At 40.1% G+C, this 17,940-nt stretch overlaps 1 protein-coding gene and 1 long non-coding RNA gene across 2 annotated transcripts; one reads left to right on the forward strand and one right to left on the reverse strand.

Annotated features, from left to right (window-relative positions):
• Positions 1 to 2,850: 2,850 nt before the first annotated feature.
• Positions 2,851 to 5,736, reverse strand: LOC308405108. The gene is made up of 2 exons (XR_013973272.1): positions 5,142 to 5,736; positions 2,851 to 3,405 (listed from the first exon to the last, which is right to left on the reverse strand). It is a non-coding gene; the product is annotated as an uncharacterized lncRNA (long non-coding RNA).
• A 902-nt stretch (positions 5,737 to 6,638) lies between these two features.
• LOC308405550 (glycoprotein endo-alpha-1,2-mannosidase-like protein) lies at positions 6,639 to 17,850 on the forward strand (the record flags this gene model as incomplete). The annotated part of the gene is made up of 4 exons (XM_080896219.1): positions 6,639 to 7,149; positions 8,417 to 8,526; positions 15,311 to 15,387; positions 15,753 to 17,850. The coding sequence occupies 4 exons, from the start codon at positions 6,639 to 6,641 to the stop codon at positions 16,387 to 16,389; spliced, it is 1,335 nt and encodes a 444-aa protein (XP_080752345.1). The 3' UTR covers positions 16,390 to 17,850.
• Positions 17,851 to 17,940: the final 90 nt, after the last annotated feature.

Consider the following 17,940-nt stretch of genomic DNA (forward strand, 5'->3'; position numbering starts at 1 on the left):
TCGTTTACATGTATTATACTGTTGTCTATAAAACACGGACACATGGATGTATTTGAAATTGTAATTCGTTTGCTTTATGCTACACCAACAAATATAAAAGATAGGGTTTTGCATTTGCTAATTTATTTGTGTGTTTGCTAAATAAAAACGATTTATTACTGTCACTGATTTGGCCTAAATTGGTAATACTAAATAATATTGAATATACCCGTTTTCTGTTGTATTTTACTTACTTATTTGTTGAAATGGAAATATGTGATTGATGACTGAGAGGAGGCTGTGGCTCCCAGTTTATCACAATTACCACAACGACCTCTTGTGGACCCACAAAACGCGTGTTTGTGGCCCCAGGATAATATATTTTAATTTAATATGGAAGCTGCACTTCATGCTCAAAGAAAGAAAGAGAAGAAAATGATTAATCAGTGGTTACGTTTATTTTCTTTATTTTCTTTTTTTCTTTTTTTTTAAAATCAACAGTATTTTAGTATTTATTTTAGTTTTTACTTTTAGTTTTGTAATTTCGTTTGAAAAATGTGTTTTTAGTGGTATAAGTCGAAGGCACGAGTTGTATGTTTTTGCATAATTTACTAACTAGTTCACTAACTGACTACATTTATCTTTACAGAGGTTTGGCTAATGATCACAGAGGCCGTGAATATTTTTATTGCCACTTCATGTTGGAGTTCTTGTGCAAAGAAAACAATCTAATAAAGTGTCAGGACGTCAGAACTTCCAATAGTGGGGTGAGAGAGCCGTAAGTGCTACCTAATAGCATGACCGAAAGACACTGCTTTTGGACAATATAGCTGAATGCCAAAAGCCTAACAGAGCGCAAAGATACCTTGTTCTGACGACAGGAGGCGCTTTATTATATTTGCGACAAGGTTTATTTACAATCCCCCCCCCCCCCCCCCAAAAAAAGAAGCTCTACACAACAACAACAACAGCTAATACTGTTATACTACTTACATTATTAATTTAAAAAATGGAAAACAAGCCACATTTATGTAATGAGTTCCCTATCCGTCTTTTACAAGCACATCAAAACATACTTTTTTGCTATTTCTCGTCTGCCAAAAACGGATTTCCGGTATTTGCCAGAAAATGACTGCGGGAATTCAAACTGTTATTAACAACGTGTTAGTCTATAATTTGTCCAAAAAAAAGAAAGTCCAACATACCTCTCGTGAATGATAGCAAGTCTTTTTGAGGTAGGAAGAACATTCCTATCACAAGGTAAAAGCCATGAATCTTTTTGACTGTTTTATCCTTTATTTATCCTGTAAAAAGAAAATAAAGAAAGAGTGAAAGACTAATCTCACTGGAATTACAGATGTCTTTTTCTTGAGAGATCAGTCCTTCATAAATCCTATTTACGACAGTCTATTTGTCAATATAAATAAAGGTATTTACGGTGGCTGGGAAGTGCAAATCGCAACAAATTAAAAAACCGCAACAAATAAAAAACAAACCACAACAAAATACAAAAAGCCCACAACAAATTACAAAAAGCCCACAACAAAATACAAAAAGCCCACAACAAATTACAAAAAGCCCACAACAAATTACAAAAAGCCCACAACAAAATACAAAAAGCCCACAACAAATTACAAAAAGCCCACAACAAATTACAAAAAGCCCACAACAAAATACAAAAAGCCCCCAACAAATTACAAAAAGCCCACAACAAATTACAAAAAGCCCACAACAAAATACAAAAAGCCCACAACAAAATACAAAAAGCCCACAACAAATTACAAAAAGCCCACAACAAATTACAAAAAGCCCACAACAAAATACAAAAAGCCCACAACAAATTACAAAAAGCCCACAACAAAATACAAAAAGCCCACAACAAATTAAAAATCCTTGACGGAAAGGGATTGTCTGAAATACCGGAAGTGACACAAGCGTGATGTCACGAGAGGGGGCGTGGTCAGGGTTTTTGGTTGAGGCGCCACATTTCTGGGCCGAACAAAGCGCTAGCGAAAGAGCGAAAGTACACGGATAACACCAGCTATGGTTCGTACTTGCTGTGCGGTCGGTTGTAAAGTTAGATCGCACGACCGGCAAGGGAATAAGGTTGAAAATGGTTTATCTTTTCATTCTTTCCCCACCTGGAAGCAACATGAGGCAGCTCATGTATCGGATGTTACCAAACGAAGGCGTCTAGCCTGGATAGCAGCTGTGAGACGAGCTGATATCCAGTTCTCTTCCATCTCCAAATATCTGTTGGTGCTCCAGACATTTTCATTCCGGTAAGTTCTAAATATGTTCATATCTTTATAGCCTATTAGTTTTATTTTCGATGCACTCTGAGGTCATAGAAAATTAGAAAAAAACATCCTACTGAGTGATTTTGCAGAACTACCTTCTATTTATAGAGTTACTAATTATTTGGCATTATTGCAGCAAACCAGCCCATGAAATGGATGAAACATCGTGACTGAGTTCCAGCGCTACACAAGGGACCTGCTTCAAACATACCACCATGCCAATCAGATTTCTTCCATGTGAGGGTGAAGAGGTGACCCTTCTGGATAAGATGGTGAAGGTTTGCTGCCGTTTTGGTGAACAGTGTGGTAGTAAAACCAGGGGAAAATGAAACTTGCTCCTGTTAAATATTCTTTAGTCTTGTGCTGTATAAATAGCGGTAATTTTTCAGAACATAAATTGAAGTAATTGATAGTAAATAAAGTAACGTTAGTAGTGGGTGATATCGTGTAAATGCTGTCATGATTTTGTGTAAACATTTTGTCCTTTATAAACTATGACATGGATTCTACATTGTAACTGATGTGATGTTCTGTAAGGTGGCTTTAATAAAATAAAAAAAAAGAGCAAAACTTAGTTTGTTTCTTTATTCAACTTTTGAACAGTGGTACTCAGTCAGTACATATTCAGTAAATGCAAATTATTTACACGGCAGTGCACTTCAGGCATAAATCTAGACCCTTATATAAAACATTATGGGTCATTCCCACAACCCACAGCTTTACTGTGTTCCAGCAAAGATTCCAATAGCAGTGACAACTCCTCCACAGTAGCAGGTGGGATTTTTCTTTTTTGAGGACGGCTCCTTTTACCTGTCACTACAGATGGTCTGTTTATGTTTTGATTGAGAGCAGTTTTTGGTCAGCTGAAGAGGAGAAGTCCATCTTATGGCCAACCTCTGGCTGTATCTTGGTCATATTACCCAGAAAACCCCAGTATGCAGGTTCATCTGTAACAGTCCTTGTGCCACAGATCTGCACTGTTGCTTCTACATTAAACAGAAGAGCAGCGCCATGGATGCAGGTCTCCAGGACTCCGGCCATACAGGTGCAGTGGGCGGCTTCAACCTTCCCTGTGATGCTCACAATGACCCAATGCTGGTTCATTCAGTCTTTGAGAGTGCAGTACCTGAAACATACAAAGTTAATTTAAAGACAAGGACTCTAATGAGCCAAGGCCGACATAAATTTGTTTTATCTACTTTCAAATCCATTTTATCATAAATGTAACAAAGTATTTAGAAAGTTAGCACATACATGTAATTTTCCATTTTTTTATGTATCCATCTATAGAACGCTGCATGTTATATTCCAAATCTGCCTGTTCTCTTTCAGAAACCTGCCTTCAGAAAATGAACCTAAAGTATGTAATGCAAGGATGTCATCACTTTCAAGATGGAGAAAGCATAAAGTTTGACTTTAGGTGACAATTATGGACACGTAATATGATAAGGAGATTCTGCAGGTCATTAATCAATGTATTATAGTAAAAAATTTATTTTTTGTGACACAGGACACAAACATGGAAGCAAGATATATAATTAGGATTATTTATAATAAATATGAATAAATAATTGCAATTTCTTTAACCATTGAGAATAACTAAATCCTTCAGGACAATGTCACATCAATGCACTGAACTCACTATGGCTACGTTCACACTGCAGGTCTTAATGCTCAATTCCGATTTTTTTTTTATTTTATTTAAATCTGATTTTGTGTCTGCTTGTTCACACTACAAATAAAATGTGACAGCAAACGCAGTCCTTTGTGAACCCTCAAAGTGGCCCGCATGCGCAAAAGAAGACGTCACACACAACGCGCTCTGTTTAGACCAAACAGCATTGTTTGACTGATGGCCCTTAATATAAAGACTTGTTTCAGACTTTACGTTGTCCAATTTTGCTTTAAGTTATTTTGTTATTTACATATGGCCTAATAATGATCCTTATTGTTGTTTTAGAGAGGAGCGGTGCTTCAAAGGATAGTTGCAGATTTATGTCAGAATCTGCAGATTATACAGTACAAATAAAATGTTCACGTTATCTTCCCAACAGTTTCACTAACATCTGCACGGGATGCACACGAAGCGCTCATGTGTTCTCAATGTCTTCTCCAGCGCTGATAATTGGCATATGTTTTGTGTCAGTGAAATAAAAGACGGATTTAATGCGTCATGACCATTCAAACAGCAGTTGCTTCCTAAAACATCAGATATGTATCGGATTAAGTACCACATACGAAAGTGACCCAGATCGGATTTGAAAATATCGGATTTGTGCTGTTTTTACACCGTCATACCATGATTGGATATGGGTCGCATACGGTCAAAAAAGTCGGATTTGATGCGTTTTCGCGTGCAGTGTGAACGTAGCCAGAGCCTCCACGTGTTCTCACTCTAATTTGCACCTCATGAATGAATTTATGATTGCACTAATTTGAATGTTCGGGAGGAAATCAAACGCATTTTACTCACAGTGCCCTACAAACGTCACTGCTGTTTAGTTTTCTGTCTTCATTTATGTTGGAAGTGATAGCAGAGTTGTACGTTTGAATTTGTTTCCAAAATCCCTCATTTAGATGGAAGCTAGCGAGCTAACTTCCTGCTAATTTCTAACTCTGTTAAATGTCATATATTCCGTTTCGTTTTCATGGATGCCTGGATGTTAAACTCAATTGTTACACATGGTAGAGCAGAACGCTGATAATTTTATTACAGATGAAAGACTTTAGACAGTTTTTCAACTCTCAGTAATGCCACAGTGATCCTGTGATTTATGGACCTGCAGCAGCGTTTGAGCCCATGCTAGTGACGTCAGACTTAAAGACCGGATAAAGAGTGATATGAACATATCTATAACTTACGGGAATGAAAATGTCTGGAGCACCAACAGATATTTGGAGATGGAAGAGAACTGGATATCAGCTCGTCTCACAGCTGCTATCCAGACTAGACGCATTCGTTTTGTAACATCCGATACATGAGCTGCCTCATGTTGCTTCCAGGTGGGGAAAGAATGAAAAGATAAACCATTTTCAACCTTATTCCCTTGCCGGCCGTGCGATCTAACTTTACAACCGACCGCACAGCAAGTACGAACCATAGCTGGTGTTATCCGTGTACTTTCGCTCTTTCGCTAGCGCTTTGTTCGGCCCAGAAATGTGGCGCCTCAACCAAAAACCCTGACCACGCCCCCTCTCATGACATCACGCTTGTGTCACTTCCGGTATTTCAGACAATCCCTTTCCGTCAAGGATTTTTAATTTGTTGTGGGCTTTTTGTAATTTGTTGTGGGCTTTTTGTAATTTGTTGTGGGCTTTTTGTATTTTGTTGTGGGCTTTTTGTAATTTGTTGTGGGCTTTTTGTAATTTGTTGTGGGCTTTTTGTATTTTGTTGTGGTTTGTTTTTTATTTGTTGCGGTTTTTTAATTTGTTGCGATTTGCACTTCCCAGCCACCGTAGGTATTCGATATAACAACAACAACAAACAAACATAAGAAATCACTTTTTAGCACAACACAAAGTGTTCTATAAAATGACCGCTAGATGTCAGTATAAGTCTCAGTACAAAGTGCCGACTAAAATAAATAAAAATCTAATAGCCTACCTTAGGTTTAACTGTGAAAACAACTTTATGAGAAAATAGTAGTTAATGTCACCTTTAAGAGATGAGTCATAGTCTTGTGGCCTCAGACCTGTTGATAAGAACAGTAGGCTATATAACGGGTATAACCATGTTGCTTTTTAGTCTTTTCTTTTTGAGTAAACTTTAGAAACGGTGAACGAGAAGGGTCCCGCCTCTTTGGCATCCATAAGGAAACACCAGCCAACCAAGCACGGAGGCTTTAAAGCCTCTCCGGGCATGACCAACAGAGAGCATCACCCCTGCGTTTAGACACCGTTTTTTGTCGGAAGTCAGGTGGATGGAGCAGCTGATGGGCGGGGGCGGTCCACGGGAGCGGTGAAGCGTCTTAGTGAGTGACAGCGTGGAAAAGAAATATGAGAGGAGAGTCTTAAGTTAGGAATAACTGGCCTGTGGCATTTAAAACAAAAAAATTGTAGCTCGGGCTTATCTTAGAGGTATAGATCCGCGTTGCAGTGATAAAAAAAAAAAATCCGCAGCTCATCGAAATGCGGAACAGAAGAAAGTTAAAAATTCCTTAATCAACTACGTAGGGTAGTCCTCCCTGGTTTGAGTGCAATCATGTAGACTCGTCTTTTAGCCGATGCGACGAGAAACACTTCGGAGAGTAGTTCGTAGTTTGTGGTGAACTCCATCTGGCCGCAGAAGCAGGACGCAGGTTTAATTTGCGCTCTTGGTTCCGTCCGTGCCGTATGCAGCTCCTGCCACTCTAGCCAACCATGGCACGACTGAGGAGGAAAGCGTGCATAGCTCTGTTTCTTTTCACGCTGTTCATCTTTGGGACCATGATGGGACTGAGGACCCTGAAGCCCAGTGACGGTTTCTCGGACTTGGCTCCGGGCTTGGAGCTCCTGCCGATGATCGGAGGAAAGATGGACCGGCGCTCAGTGTCCCGTGATGGGACCGCTTCCCCGGGTCAAGCCCGTCCGCCTGGCAGCAACGCCAAAGCCGTGTTGTCTAACACCGGCCCCGAGGGGACCATATTTTATGATGTTCATATTTTCTACTATATGTGGTACGGCAACCAACATATGGACGGTAAATACATTCACTGGGATCACATCCTAGTCCCGCACTGGGACCCTAAGATCGCATCCAGCTACCCGAGAGGGAAACACATGCCGCCCGAGGATATCGGCTCCAGTTTCTACCCCGAACTCAATTCGTACAGCTCGCGGGATCCGGATGTGTTGGAGTCCCACATGGAGCAGATCGGAGCATCCGCAGCAGGTACTGTAAAAAATGCAAACCGGCACCCTGAAATTCTTAGAGAGACGCACAAAAAAGAGCTGAGTGTTGTTATTTGTGCACAGCAGCTTTACAGAAATGTGGCTTCTGTAAGCACAAAGCTGCCTCCCTTTAGCTGAAGGGGCTCGACACATTTTTCAGCACCACACATATACTGGACAGCTCCCCACATGCTTGGTTCCCATATATCTGCTGCTGCGCTTTCATCCTTCATTGAGGTGTACATCAGAAGCAAACTAATGTTTTTAAAGATGTTTAGCTATCTATATTAAAACTGAACCTTATACTACTTTAGTATTAAAGCATCACCAAGCCCCAAAGTATCTCTGCAAGTACCTTTGTCTCTTTTAAATGTCATGAACTGATAATAGTTGTGTTGCAGTCTCATCAAAGACTTGTATGGCTCCCTTAAATTCAGTACAAGTTTGTTCCCTGGTGTCAAGTAACAGCGCAGTGTGTCAGCCATCAGCAGCCAACACATGATAGGCCCTGATGTGTCTGTCCTGCGGTGCAGTAGGTTACTGTACACCGGCTTGAGTGATGAGAAGGTCATCTAACCCTGAAACCTGGGAATCATGGGAGGTCCAGCTCAAAGTTGCTTAATTAAAACCTTCCATTTAATGAGAGACCTCATACTCAACTGTAAATAGATCTGCTTGACTTGGTGACTGATTTCCTGCCACTGAAATGAATAGCAGTAGCCGTCTTCTTGATACACAAAGACATGTTTGGCTATTGTAATCTAATAGTCTCCACAGCTCCACAGCAAGTGGACATGAGTTTAATAAATTAGTTGTGAGTGCATATACAGTGTGCCAGTTCCTACCTCTTGCCAGGCACTGCTGTGGCTGATAGAAAACCATTTTTCAGCCAGCGTGAGTTTATGAATTTATGAGCTGTCACACACTCAAACTGTTGCCACTAAAACAAGGCATAATAAATAGTCCTAAAATGACAAGTACATATTCATTTAAAAAATTGACTGTCCTCCATAGATCAGCAGATGTACTGTATTGCTGTGAACCGCAAAGAGACACTAAAGGATGATCGCAGAGAAAGCAACATTACTCCAAGACAACAATAACTGCACATAAACACAGTTAGCTTGAAATCGATGCATCATTTCAGCAATCCATACAATAATATTGTTAGAGCTTCATATACATTTTGTTTGTATGTTCCCATCAGAAGGTGATGGTGCTCTGAGGTGTTAATTCGTATCTTTGATCAAGTGCTTATCTCCCTCCAGGTGTTCTGGTCCTGTCCTGGTATCCTCCTGGAGTAGCTGATGACAATGGGGAACCTGCTGAGGATTTGGTACCAGCTGTACTGGATGCAGCATATAGACACAACCTCAAGGTAAGCAGTGTCAGCACATTTTACGTGTGTGTGTGTGTGTGTGTGTGTGTGTGTGCATGTGTGCGTGTGTGTGTGTGCGTGTGTGTGTGAGAGAGAGATGTTTCTTAGATGAATCATCTATTTTAAACATTAACTTTTTTTCTCTTTCCTCTTCATTGACCTTCATTGAAACTCTAAAAGACAGACCAATAAAAAGGAAATCAGATAGCACACTATATAACAATACTGCCAAAGTATAACTAAAGTAAGCTCAGATCATATAGAAATACAACAGAGTTTACAGTAGCTTTGAACTCTGTTAGAGAAATTAGATTTTGTGAAATTCATTTTAACTTTAGGACTATAACTTCCTGGAAAACAAACCAGTGACTTTGTCATTTCTGTCACTCAGCAGCTATTCTGCATGTCCTTTAAGAAATACAGGAGATGCATCTCTAGAGATTTGTGTTTAGATAAAGACTATAACAAAAAGAATATATATATATGGCTATACTGCCTCTCAAAAGGAAAGCATAGTGTCAATTTAGTACTACTACACAACAGTAGCTACTGCCCAACACGCATGGATACTGTGCTGATGGATTAATGTACAGCAAATCACCACGATATAGAATCTAGGCCAGATGGAAGCAGCTAGGCTTCTCCTAATTCCTAACAGCTGTAACAGTGTCCAAAGTATCTTAAGAATTCCTCATATCTGTCATTTACACTTAGAAATAGTTGAGCTGATGGTTGCAAAGTGTATATGGCAGAATATGTCCATAATTACACAACACTTTATCACATTTGTATTAGTTCTGAATGCGCTACACTTGAATTATTTGCATAAGAGGACCAAACTCAGATCCCTGAAGTACTCCACTGAGAACAATGAGCCATATTGAATTGTGTCTGTGGAGTTTCACTCTGCAGTATGGATTAAACACCCAAAATTATCTACATGACATTAAGTGCTACGTAGACAGTCATTAATATGTGCAGGCTTGCTTACAGTCTTTCATAGTGGCTCATTGTGTTGGCTTTTGTGGGTTCAAAAGAGAAGTCTTTACAATTGATGATTTCTATGAGCAAAACAGACCTAAAGTAACTCAGCGATTGTTTATTTTGCTATTTTTATTTTGAACTGTTGCAAGAGCCAAAGTTGAGGCTCAAATGTGAAAAAAATTGGAATTTCTGTCCACTACCCTTTCTAAAACCTCAGTGACACGGGACCAAAAGAAGGATTACTGGTCTTTCACGGAGGCATATGAAGAGCTTAACACTGCATAGGATAGTAATCTCGAACCAGTGTTATATGTGGAATTTGTGGGTGCTAAGGCCTTCTCAACTTGCTGTGCTGCATCCTGTAAAGCTGCTCACTGCTACTCAGGATTTGACTCGGAATACTTGCGGCTGCAGTGACTTCGTCTCTAGCATTAAAGCATAAAATGTGTCAAAGAGCTGCTGCTGTTGCCGCTGGATTAGTTGTTGAATGAACTCTTGAACACATTAGTGGGGTGGAGAGCCGTGGGAGGCGGTGCAGAATGTGGGTAAAACCACATGACCAATTGCCAATTAGGTTGGAAAATGACAGCGGACATAGCTGAGTCTGTGTTGGTGCCCCTGCTGCACTGTATTGAAGGCTTATTAAAGCCAGTGTTTGCTTGTAATCAGATATGATTCGTGTCAGATGCTTACCAAATACGAATGGAGGGATTGGGCGAAGAAAGACAATGAAGGGGAACAAGAGTGAGGTGCTAGCAGTACGGGATTTTCAGCAGCACTGTGGATCGGAACAAGGAACTAGAAATAAATTAAGAAAGTTCTCAGGTCTGTATGCTCTAATTTGAAGAATAAAAATGACTTAAGGGCCAAGATCTGAGGACTTTTCCCATGTTAAAGCAGGTGCCATTAATAATACACCACTGCATTTGTACATCTAATTCATTAATTTAATCATCTTAATAATTACCGAACATTTTCTAATATCAGCTTCTAAATATGACATTTTGTTGCTCTTTTTTAATATATGTAATTTATAATCGAATATTTTTATAATTGAAAAATTTTATAGTTTAAAAATGACAAATATGTACACACGTAATAATATTTCCGTGAGCCTCTTGAAGTATATTTACCTTTTAATGCACAAGACCAAAAATCATTATTCACAAGTTGTATTTACAATTTGCAAAAGTTATCACCGAGGTTAATTACAAATCAGTATTGCAACACAAGTCATTATCATGCTGGTGTTTGTATTCTGTTGTGCAGATAACATAATTTGATTTCAGCAGAGATGCGGCCACAAACTGGCCTCATTCTCACTATAAACAACTCCGATGAGAGGCAGAAGAGTTGTCGGGCTAGCCTGTCAGATTTAATATCATACTGGGGAGTTTTTTCTGTTTGGTTGAAGGCAACGAAATAATGCATCTCTACAAGGGCAAGACAAGAATGCAGGGATTAGACATGCATGGCTGAGTTGATGAGGTTTTACACATAATGCTGTCAGTAGAGAAGCTAATAGACAGAATTTAATGCCACGCTTTATTGTCATCATCCACCCAGCAAGCATGGCATTTTCATAAAAGCACGTGAGGAAAAACAGATTGTGACACGTTTTCTTCAAACTGCATATTGGAGTATCTTACTGAAATAAGAACGAGCTGCTTATCCTTGTGTTTAATGAAAACGCGCAGAAGGTCACAATCAGAGCAGTCTCCAGAAAGCGCTGGAATGAAATTATTCAGAGTTGAGTGGAGTCTTTCCAAGCATCCTCTTCCAATTCTCTTTGTTTTTCTTGAACTGTTATGTCTGCACAGAGCTACATTTATCTTTGGATTGCATCCTCTTGCATAATGTTTAGCAAAATGCTGACAAGGTAAAGAACTTTGGCTCTGATCATTTGGAACTCTGATGAAAAACAACCTTAAAACATTTCTGTGCTCTTTTCCACTGAAAGGCCGGACAAAAGGTGGGAGGGAAGCCCAAGTGAGGAGGATGGATGGTCCCACAGAGGGCAGTGGCAGCAGCCAAAAATGTATCAGATCAGGATACAAGAAGCTCACATAAAGTGGCTGCTTGCTTATCTGAGAAATGCATGAGCGAATTAGCAGTTTTGTTTTGAGTCCTCACCACCTTGGATAGTCTACTGTATGATATCAGAAAAATACATTCATAAAAAAAGACAAAAAAAATATCACAAAGGGAGGAACCTCCAGGAGTAATGAGCTATCAGTATTTATGATGCGTACCTTGGTTTCCAGCTTTGTCCTTTCTTGACCTGAGCTGTCTTGCATGTTGCAGCAGCAATCCTCCAAACTGAGGAGGAGTCTGGCACTCGTAACTGATGAATATGAAATTAACTTTCCAAGATTTTCATGGACAGACTAACCCATTAGGGGACACTTACTCATAACCTTTAAGTATTCAATAGCAAAGAATAAACAAAAAAGAAAATGTAAAATCAGAGAAGCTGGAACCATTTTTGCCTGAAAAATAATATGACACATACATTTTAAAATTAAGAAATTATTGGAAAAAACATGCTTTTTTTAATCAAAGAAGTGTTTGCATTCAGACATTTAAACATGCAGTAAAATTATCAATAAAAATAAAAAAACAAGGAAAATGCTACAAATGACCAGTGACATGATCTGTCTCCATGACAGCAGGATGTAATGCTGAGCTGACAACGCATTTATATGAACCCAAAGCGATAGATGGAGGTTTAGATAAGAGGAATACAGTGAATTGCATACAGCTTTTGACCTAATTGAACATGTACAAGTTAGACTGAAGGTGAATGGAAACTGGAGACGAGCAAGCTCACTAAAAACAAATCCAGCTTCCATCCTGGTAGCGATCCCACGCCACATTGCTAAAAACACACTGACCCCTCTTCGGGTAATGCTGCAAAAGAAAGCAATGTACTTTTTATTATATAAGTTGAATAGCATCTCAGTAACACCCACACATGGCTCATGTTGGAGAGCACATCACATGAGCCTCCACAGCAGTGCTGCTGCTTGACCTCAGCTCGAAGTGGAGCTGAAATAGTCCCTTTGCCCAGGGCAGGGTGGGGGCGGCTTGGTGGGGACAGGGTAGGGGGGTTATTGGAAACTGGAGGTAGGAGAAAAAGAGCAGAGGGGATATGTGCATCATGGGTCCCATGACTCAGTTTGAGCCTGTGAACAATCTGCACCCTGAGGGGGTGCAAAAGTTCTATCTCCTAAGTAGGCCATGAAGCTACACAGGGGAATATGGCCCATGGGTGCCCTATGATGGCATCAGCCACACTTCCTTATTTCCCGATGCACTCAGTAGCTACATTTTTTCGTACATGAAACCTGTACAACCTCGGTGTATATCCACCGACTTCATTCACTGTAGAATGAAAGTGATATTAAATTGATCTAACTGTCAGAAAAGGTCTGAATCTATATTTTTGTGTTGGTGCATATCCTTCCCTTTGCGCTTTCTGCATGACATGCCACTAAATTCACTCTGCTCAGCACAAATCACACCGGGGCTGTTCCAGACTGCACTGTCAATGTTTATGAGGTATTAAAATGTGTTGACTATGTCTCATTTACTTCTAAATTACCAAAAATGTAATCAGCCAGCGCGTTGGGGAAAATGAGTTTTCTAGTAGCCTGCACTCTGATGTAGTATCTATTTTCCTCTGTTATAATCATGTTATAATCATGCAGCTTCACGAGCTGTAATATCTCATAGATTTTTTTGTGGCTTTATCTTACTGTACTATCTTATTGTCTCCATCATTTTCTCTCACTGTTACTGCCAGAGAGTTAGCTTCATAAATATTGATTTTAGAATATGATTTACTCATATGCCCAAGACCTTCCTTCCTCAATCTCTTTTCAAATTACTCTTTTGCAAAACAAAGTGCCTCTTACACTGTTAAAATTGACATTTTTTTGTACATAAAAGCACTTAGTATCATTATTAGTAGCAGAAGTGATCCAGTTATTTGGATCCATCCTGACCGTCCAGGACACATATCCATTAATTCGTTAATACGCTACACTTAACTCCATAACGACAATATGGATCTTACAGAAAAACTACAAAATACATCTATTTCCAATAACAAGTAGGTGAAATGCCATTCTATAGTTTAGTGGAGCTTTGCAAGCATTGGATTTTTAACAAAGATAAGACTTGGATCATGTAAAGTGGGCTAAGGCATCTTTGTTTAGCTTACTCAATGGCAGCCTACATCCCTTTAGATGCTTCCATCATCTCAAAAAGGACATTTTCCTTTCACATTGTTCCTCTCAAGTGTCCAGTGCTGGAAAAGTGGTGTTTCTCTTTGATCATGCATTATTCAAAGTCACTGAATTCTCCAGGCACACCTTAAAATATTCAACTTAAGCACTTTTTGTGTACATGTCACTTCATATCCCTTGTTCCTCTGCTGCGTTTGTTCATGAACTGTAAACGGCCATTTCTAACAGACGCATTAACTGTGAGTGTTACAATAGTCTCCAGAGGCAGACCACTCAGGCTGAAAAACAATTATAGTGTAGCAGATTTTGTCGTGAACACGGAGCAGTGAGGAAACATGGTGCTTTGATGTCCGTGTAAGTGGGTAACATTTGTGTTGGTGAGCCTTCGTAGTGTTATAGCCTTATTAAAGGGTTTTTAGAAAACTGCAGTGAGTCTGTAATAAGGTACAAGGGTAAAGGCACCAGACTCCTGATGCCACGCATTGCTTTGGGGCTGCACAAGGTCAAAATGGTGCATGACTAACATGTTTTGCTGAATTATAACCGTGAGACTCATTTTCCTGAAAAGGGGCTCAGAGGTCTGATGAGCTGTGATACCATCTGACTACAAAAACAGGGGTTGGTAATTGCGGTGTGACCAACATTGTTGCATTCGTGCCCAATCAAATTGTGATCTCTTTGTTTTTAATATGGTTACTTCAAAGATAGGGACCAGGTCTGAGACCGCTCAGTCACCATCTTCAAACCCATGTTGGTGCATCAAAACAGTGATAAAACGGGGATAAAACAGCAACAATCTCATTGAGATAATAATGTGATTAATGATGATAAAGCTCAAATCTTTTGTCTGCTGCAAATATGTTGCTATCCACACTTGACCTGTAGTGGTGTACTGGAACCAGACATGGAATCCATGCATTAAATGCAACACTGTCAGCCACAGACTGGGTCAGACTGAAATGTGGAAAATGTATTGCTTATACAGTTATAAGCAAACTGGCACCGCTAGTTCTTTTCAATAACAACAAGCATTTTACCAAGATCATCAGATTATCATACCCTGATGAAGATAAGAGAATGAATGGATTCATGGATGGATGGATGGAAAAATAAGAAGCAAGTAACACAATAATACAGTGTAAGTTCAGGTTTTATGCATGTTTCTCTCTGAAAACACTTAATGGTTTGTCTCTCCAACTACTTTGAACTAGATAGCAAAAAAAAAAAAAAAAAATCAATCCAATCATTCGCCAACCACCTTTCCCTGGTTGCATGGAGGTTGTGGTCCTATTTTTCCTCTTGTGTGACTGAGGCCTTATTGAATTATTTTTGTCTTAGAAACATGTCAGACTTTGATTGATTACAAGCCAGGAGAAGTTACTGTCACTCTTGTCAACTTTCTATGAGGAATCTCCCCCTGGGAACGCCTGACTTTTAGTCAATACTTCTCGAGGTCATCTGTAAATGCTGACCTTGAATGATACATAAATTAATAATGTAGTTATATAATGAATGAAAATGAACATGCATATTGCTTTATCATCTCCCAGGTTGCATTCCACATCCAACCATACAGAGGACGAAACGATCAGAGTGTGCATGACAACATCAAGTACATCATTGACAGGTGGGTGCATGTCTGGCTGTGCTTCATCGCTGAGTCAACTCAAATAGAAAGCCATTAAGATTGCATGCATAGCAAGAAAAACAGCAGTTACGACACTGAAATACTTTTAGGGTGCATTTCAGCTTATATAAAGCCAGTTTCATGACTTATGGATGAGTTCTTCAAGCAAAAGCCATTTTAACTTTTAACTTTAACATGTGGGGTTGCTCTGAAAAAGAGGACCTTTCAGAGATTTACTCAGAAGTCCCAAACCTTGAAAAGATATTCAGTTTAAGTAAGAAATGGTATACAATATTTTATTCTTTGTCTCAGTGGTAGGGTTTATTGTTGTGTTGTTAAATGTTCTGTATTATATTCTTTTTAAGGTATGGCGACCACGGAGCGTTCTACAAGTTCACTACCAGCACAGGGAAGAGTCTTCCTCTGTTTTACATTTATGACTCCTACCTAACTCCACCCGAGTCCTGGTCTGAGTTTTTGACACCGACTGGCTCCCACAGCGTGCGTGGGTCAGCTTACGACTCCGTCTTTATAGCCCTGATTGTGGAGGAGCGTCATAAGCACGACATCCTGGCAGGCGGCTTCGATGGCATGTACACTTACTTTGCCTCCAACGGCTTCTCCTTTGGCTCTTCTCACCAGAACTGGAAAGCCATCAAAGCTTTCTGCGATGGGAACAACCTCCTTTTTATCCCCAGCGTGGGGCCTGGTTACATTGACACCAGCATTCGGCCATGGAACAACCACAACACACGCAACAGGGTGAACGGACGTTACTACGAGACAGCCCTGCAGGCGGCACTCAACGTGCGCCCAGAGATTGTCACCATAACATCTTTTAATGAATGGCACGAGGGGACGCAGATAGAAAGGGCTGTGCCTAAAAAAACTGTGACACGGGTTTACTTGGACTATCAGCCACATGGGCCTGATCACTACCTGGAGCTGACCCGCCGCTGGGCCGAGCAGTTCAATAAAGAAAAGGAGCAGTGGCTCATGTGAGCTTTCATCAAACTGACTTGAAACGGCACGCTGTAGTGGAAGTGTGTGCACACATGAAAGAGGAGGCAAGAGAGCGATTGATTGATATAGTTTTGAGTGCAGAAGGACATGCTGTTACCTTTTTTAAACATGCTGGATGCGAGAGGTCCTATAGATGTGTGTGCAAATTCAAAGATAGGATACAAAGCGTATCAAAAACCCAGACTTGTAAAATGCTCTGTGGGTCTGTCTCTAATCTCTAATCTCCCCCACACAATTGGTACGTTGAAATGTCTGCCCGATAATTTATTGTATTTCTAAATACAGTAAGCCACCATCTCATGCCCCTTTATATGGTGAAATAATAGAACTGAAGACACTGTAGTTTTCATTTATCCATAACATACAATTTGACCCTTTACCCAGGTTCAGAGAGCTTTTTAAAATGGGGATGATGTGGTGTTTTACAACTTGTCACTGTCACACAACATCATAATTTGTAAAGGTAAATTTGGAACATTATAGCATGTTAGCTCAACTTGTAAAAACACAGAACATGACAGTTTCTCACAGCAGATCCCCTGCATCCATTTCACTCGATCTCTAACATCTTCCTCTGTCACGCCAACCATCTGCACGTCCTCCTGCCTGAAAGCATCAATCTTCAGCATCCTTCGTCCAGCACATCCACCATCGCCTCTCTAACCTTGCCTCCAAACTGAGAGTCACCCTGATATCCTCATTTCCAATCCTGTCCATTCTGCCAGTAAAATCTTAACATCTTTTACTCCACCTCCAGCGTGACAACTTGCCCTTTCGTTATTGCCACTGTCTCTAAACCATATATCACAACAGGTCTCACTACCATCTCATAAACTCTTTTACTCTTGCCATCCTTCACCAACAAACTAACTTACCAAGAATACTCATTTCTGATCTACCCAAATAAAATTGGGTAATTTCAACCGCTCCTTTATTTCCTGAGGCCTCTGACACAGATTTTACTCTAGGTACTATTGACACAACCCTCCCATTCATCAGCACAAGCTTGTGAGTCCCCGAGGCTGGGCTTGTGTCTCCTCTTTGTCTCAAGCTGGGGATCTTTCCCATATAACGTGTCAAGTACTACACCACAGACCCGATATCTACTCAAATACAATTGGAGATTGAGTGATTCCTATATGAAAAGACTTCACTGTAAGCATATGGGACTCTGCTTTTTTTTCTCCACTGAAGCAAGAAGTCAGGACATGAAAGTCTATGGCTCAAAGTGATTGAACGCATTAATGAATATAAACCTGCCCACTGACTGGGGCACCCTGGGGCACACTCTGTATAGACTTGATTAAGATTCTGATAGCTTTTAAAATGAAAGGTTTCGCAGAGACAGGCGTTTTTGAGAATAAAAGTGCGTTCTCTGAATGATCCGAAGTTGATTTCCCTGTCCAGGTTGCCAGTAAGTGGTTTCTGCTCCTTTTTAAACACTTAACATTGCTCTATTGATTTCACCCTCCATTAAGAAGCTGTTTTGAGTGAAAATCCAGACACCAGTGGATAAAGACAGAAATAAAT

The sequence above is a fragment of the Rhamphochromis sp. 'chilingali' genome, assembly GCF_963969265.1.
Source record: "Rhamphochromis sp. 'chilingali' genome assembly, chromosome: 11".
Taxonomy (NCBI): Eukaryota; Metazoa; Chordata; class Actinopteri; order Cichliformes; family Cichlidae; genus Rhamphochromis; species Rhamphochromis sp. 'chilingali'.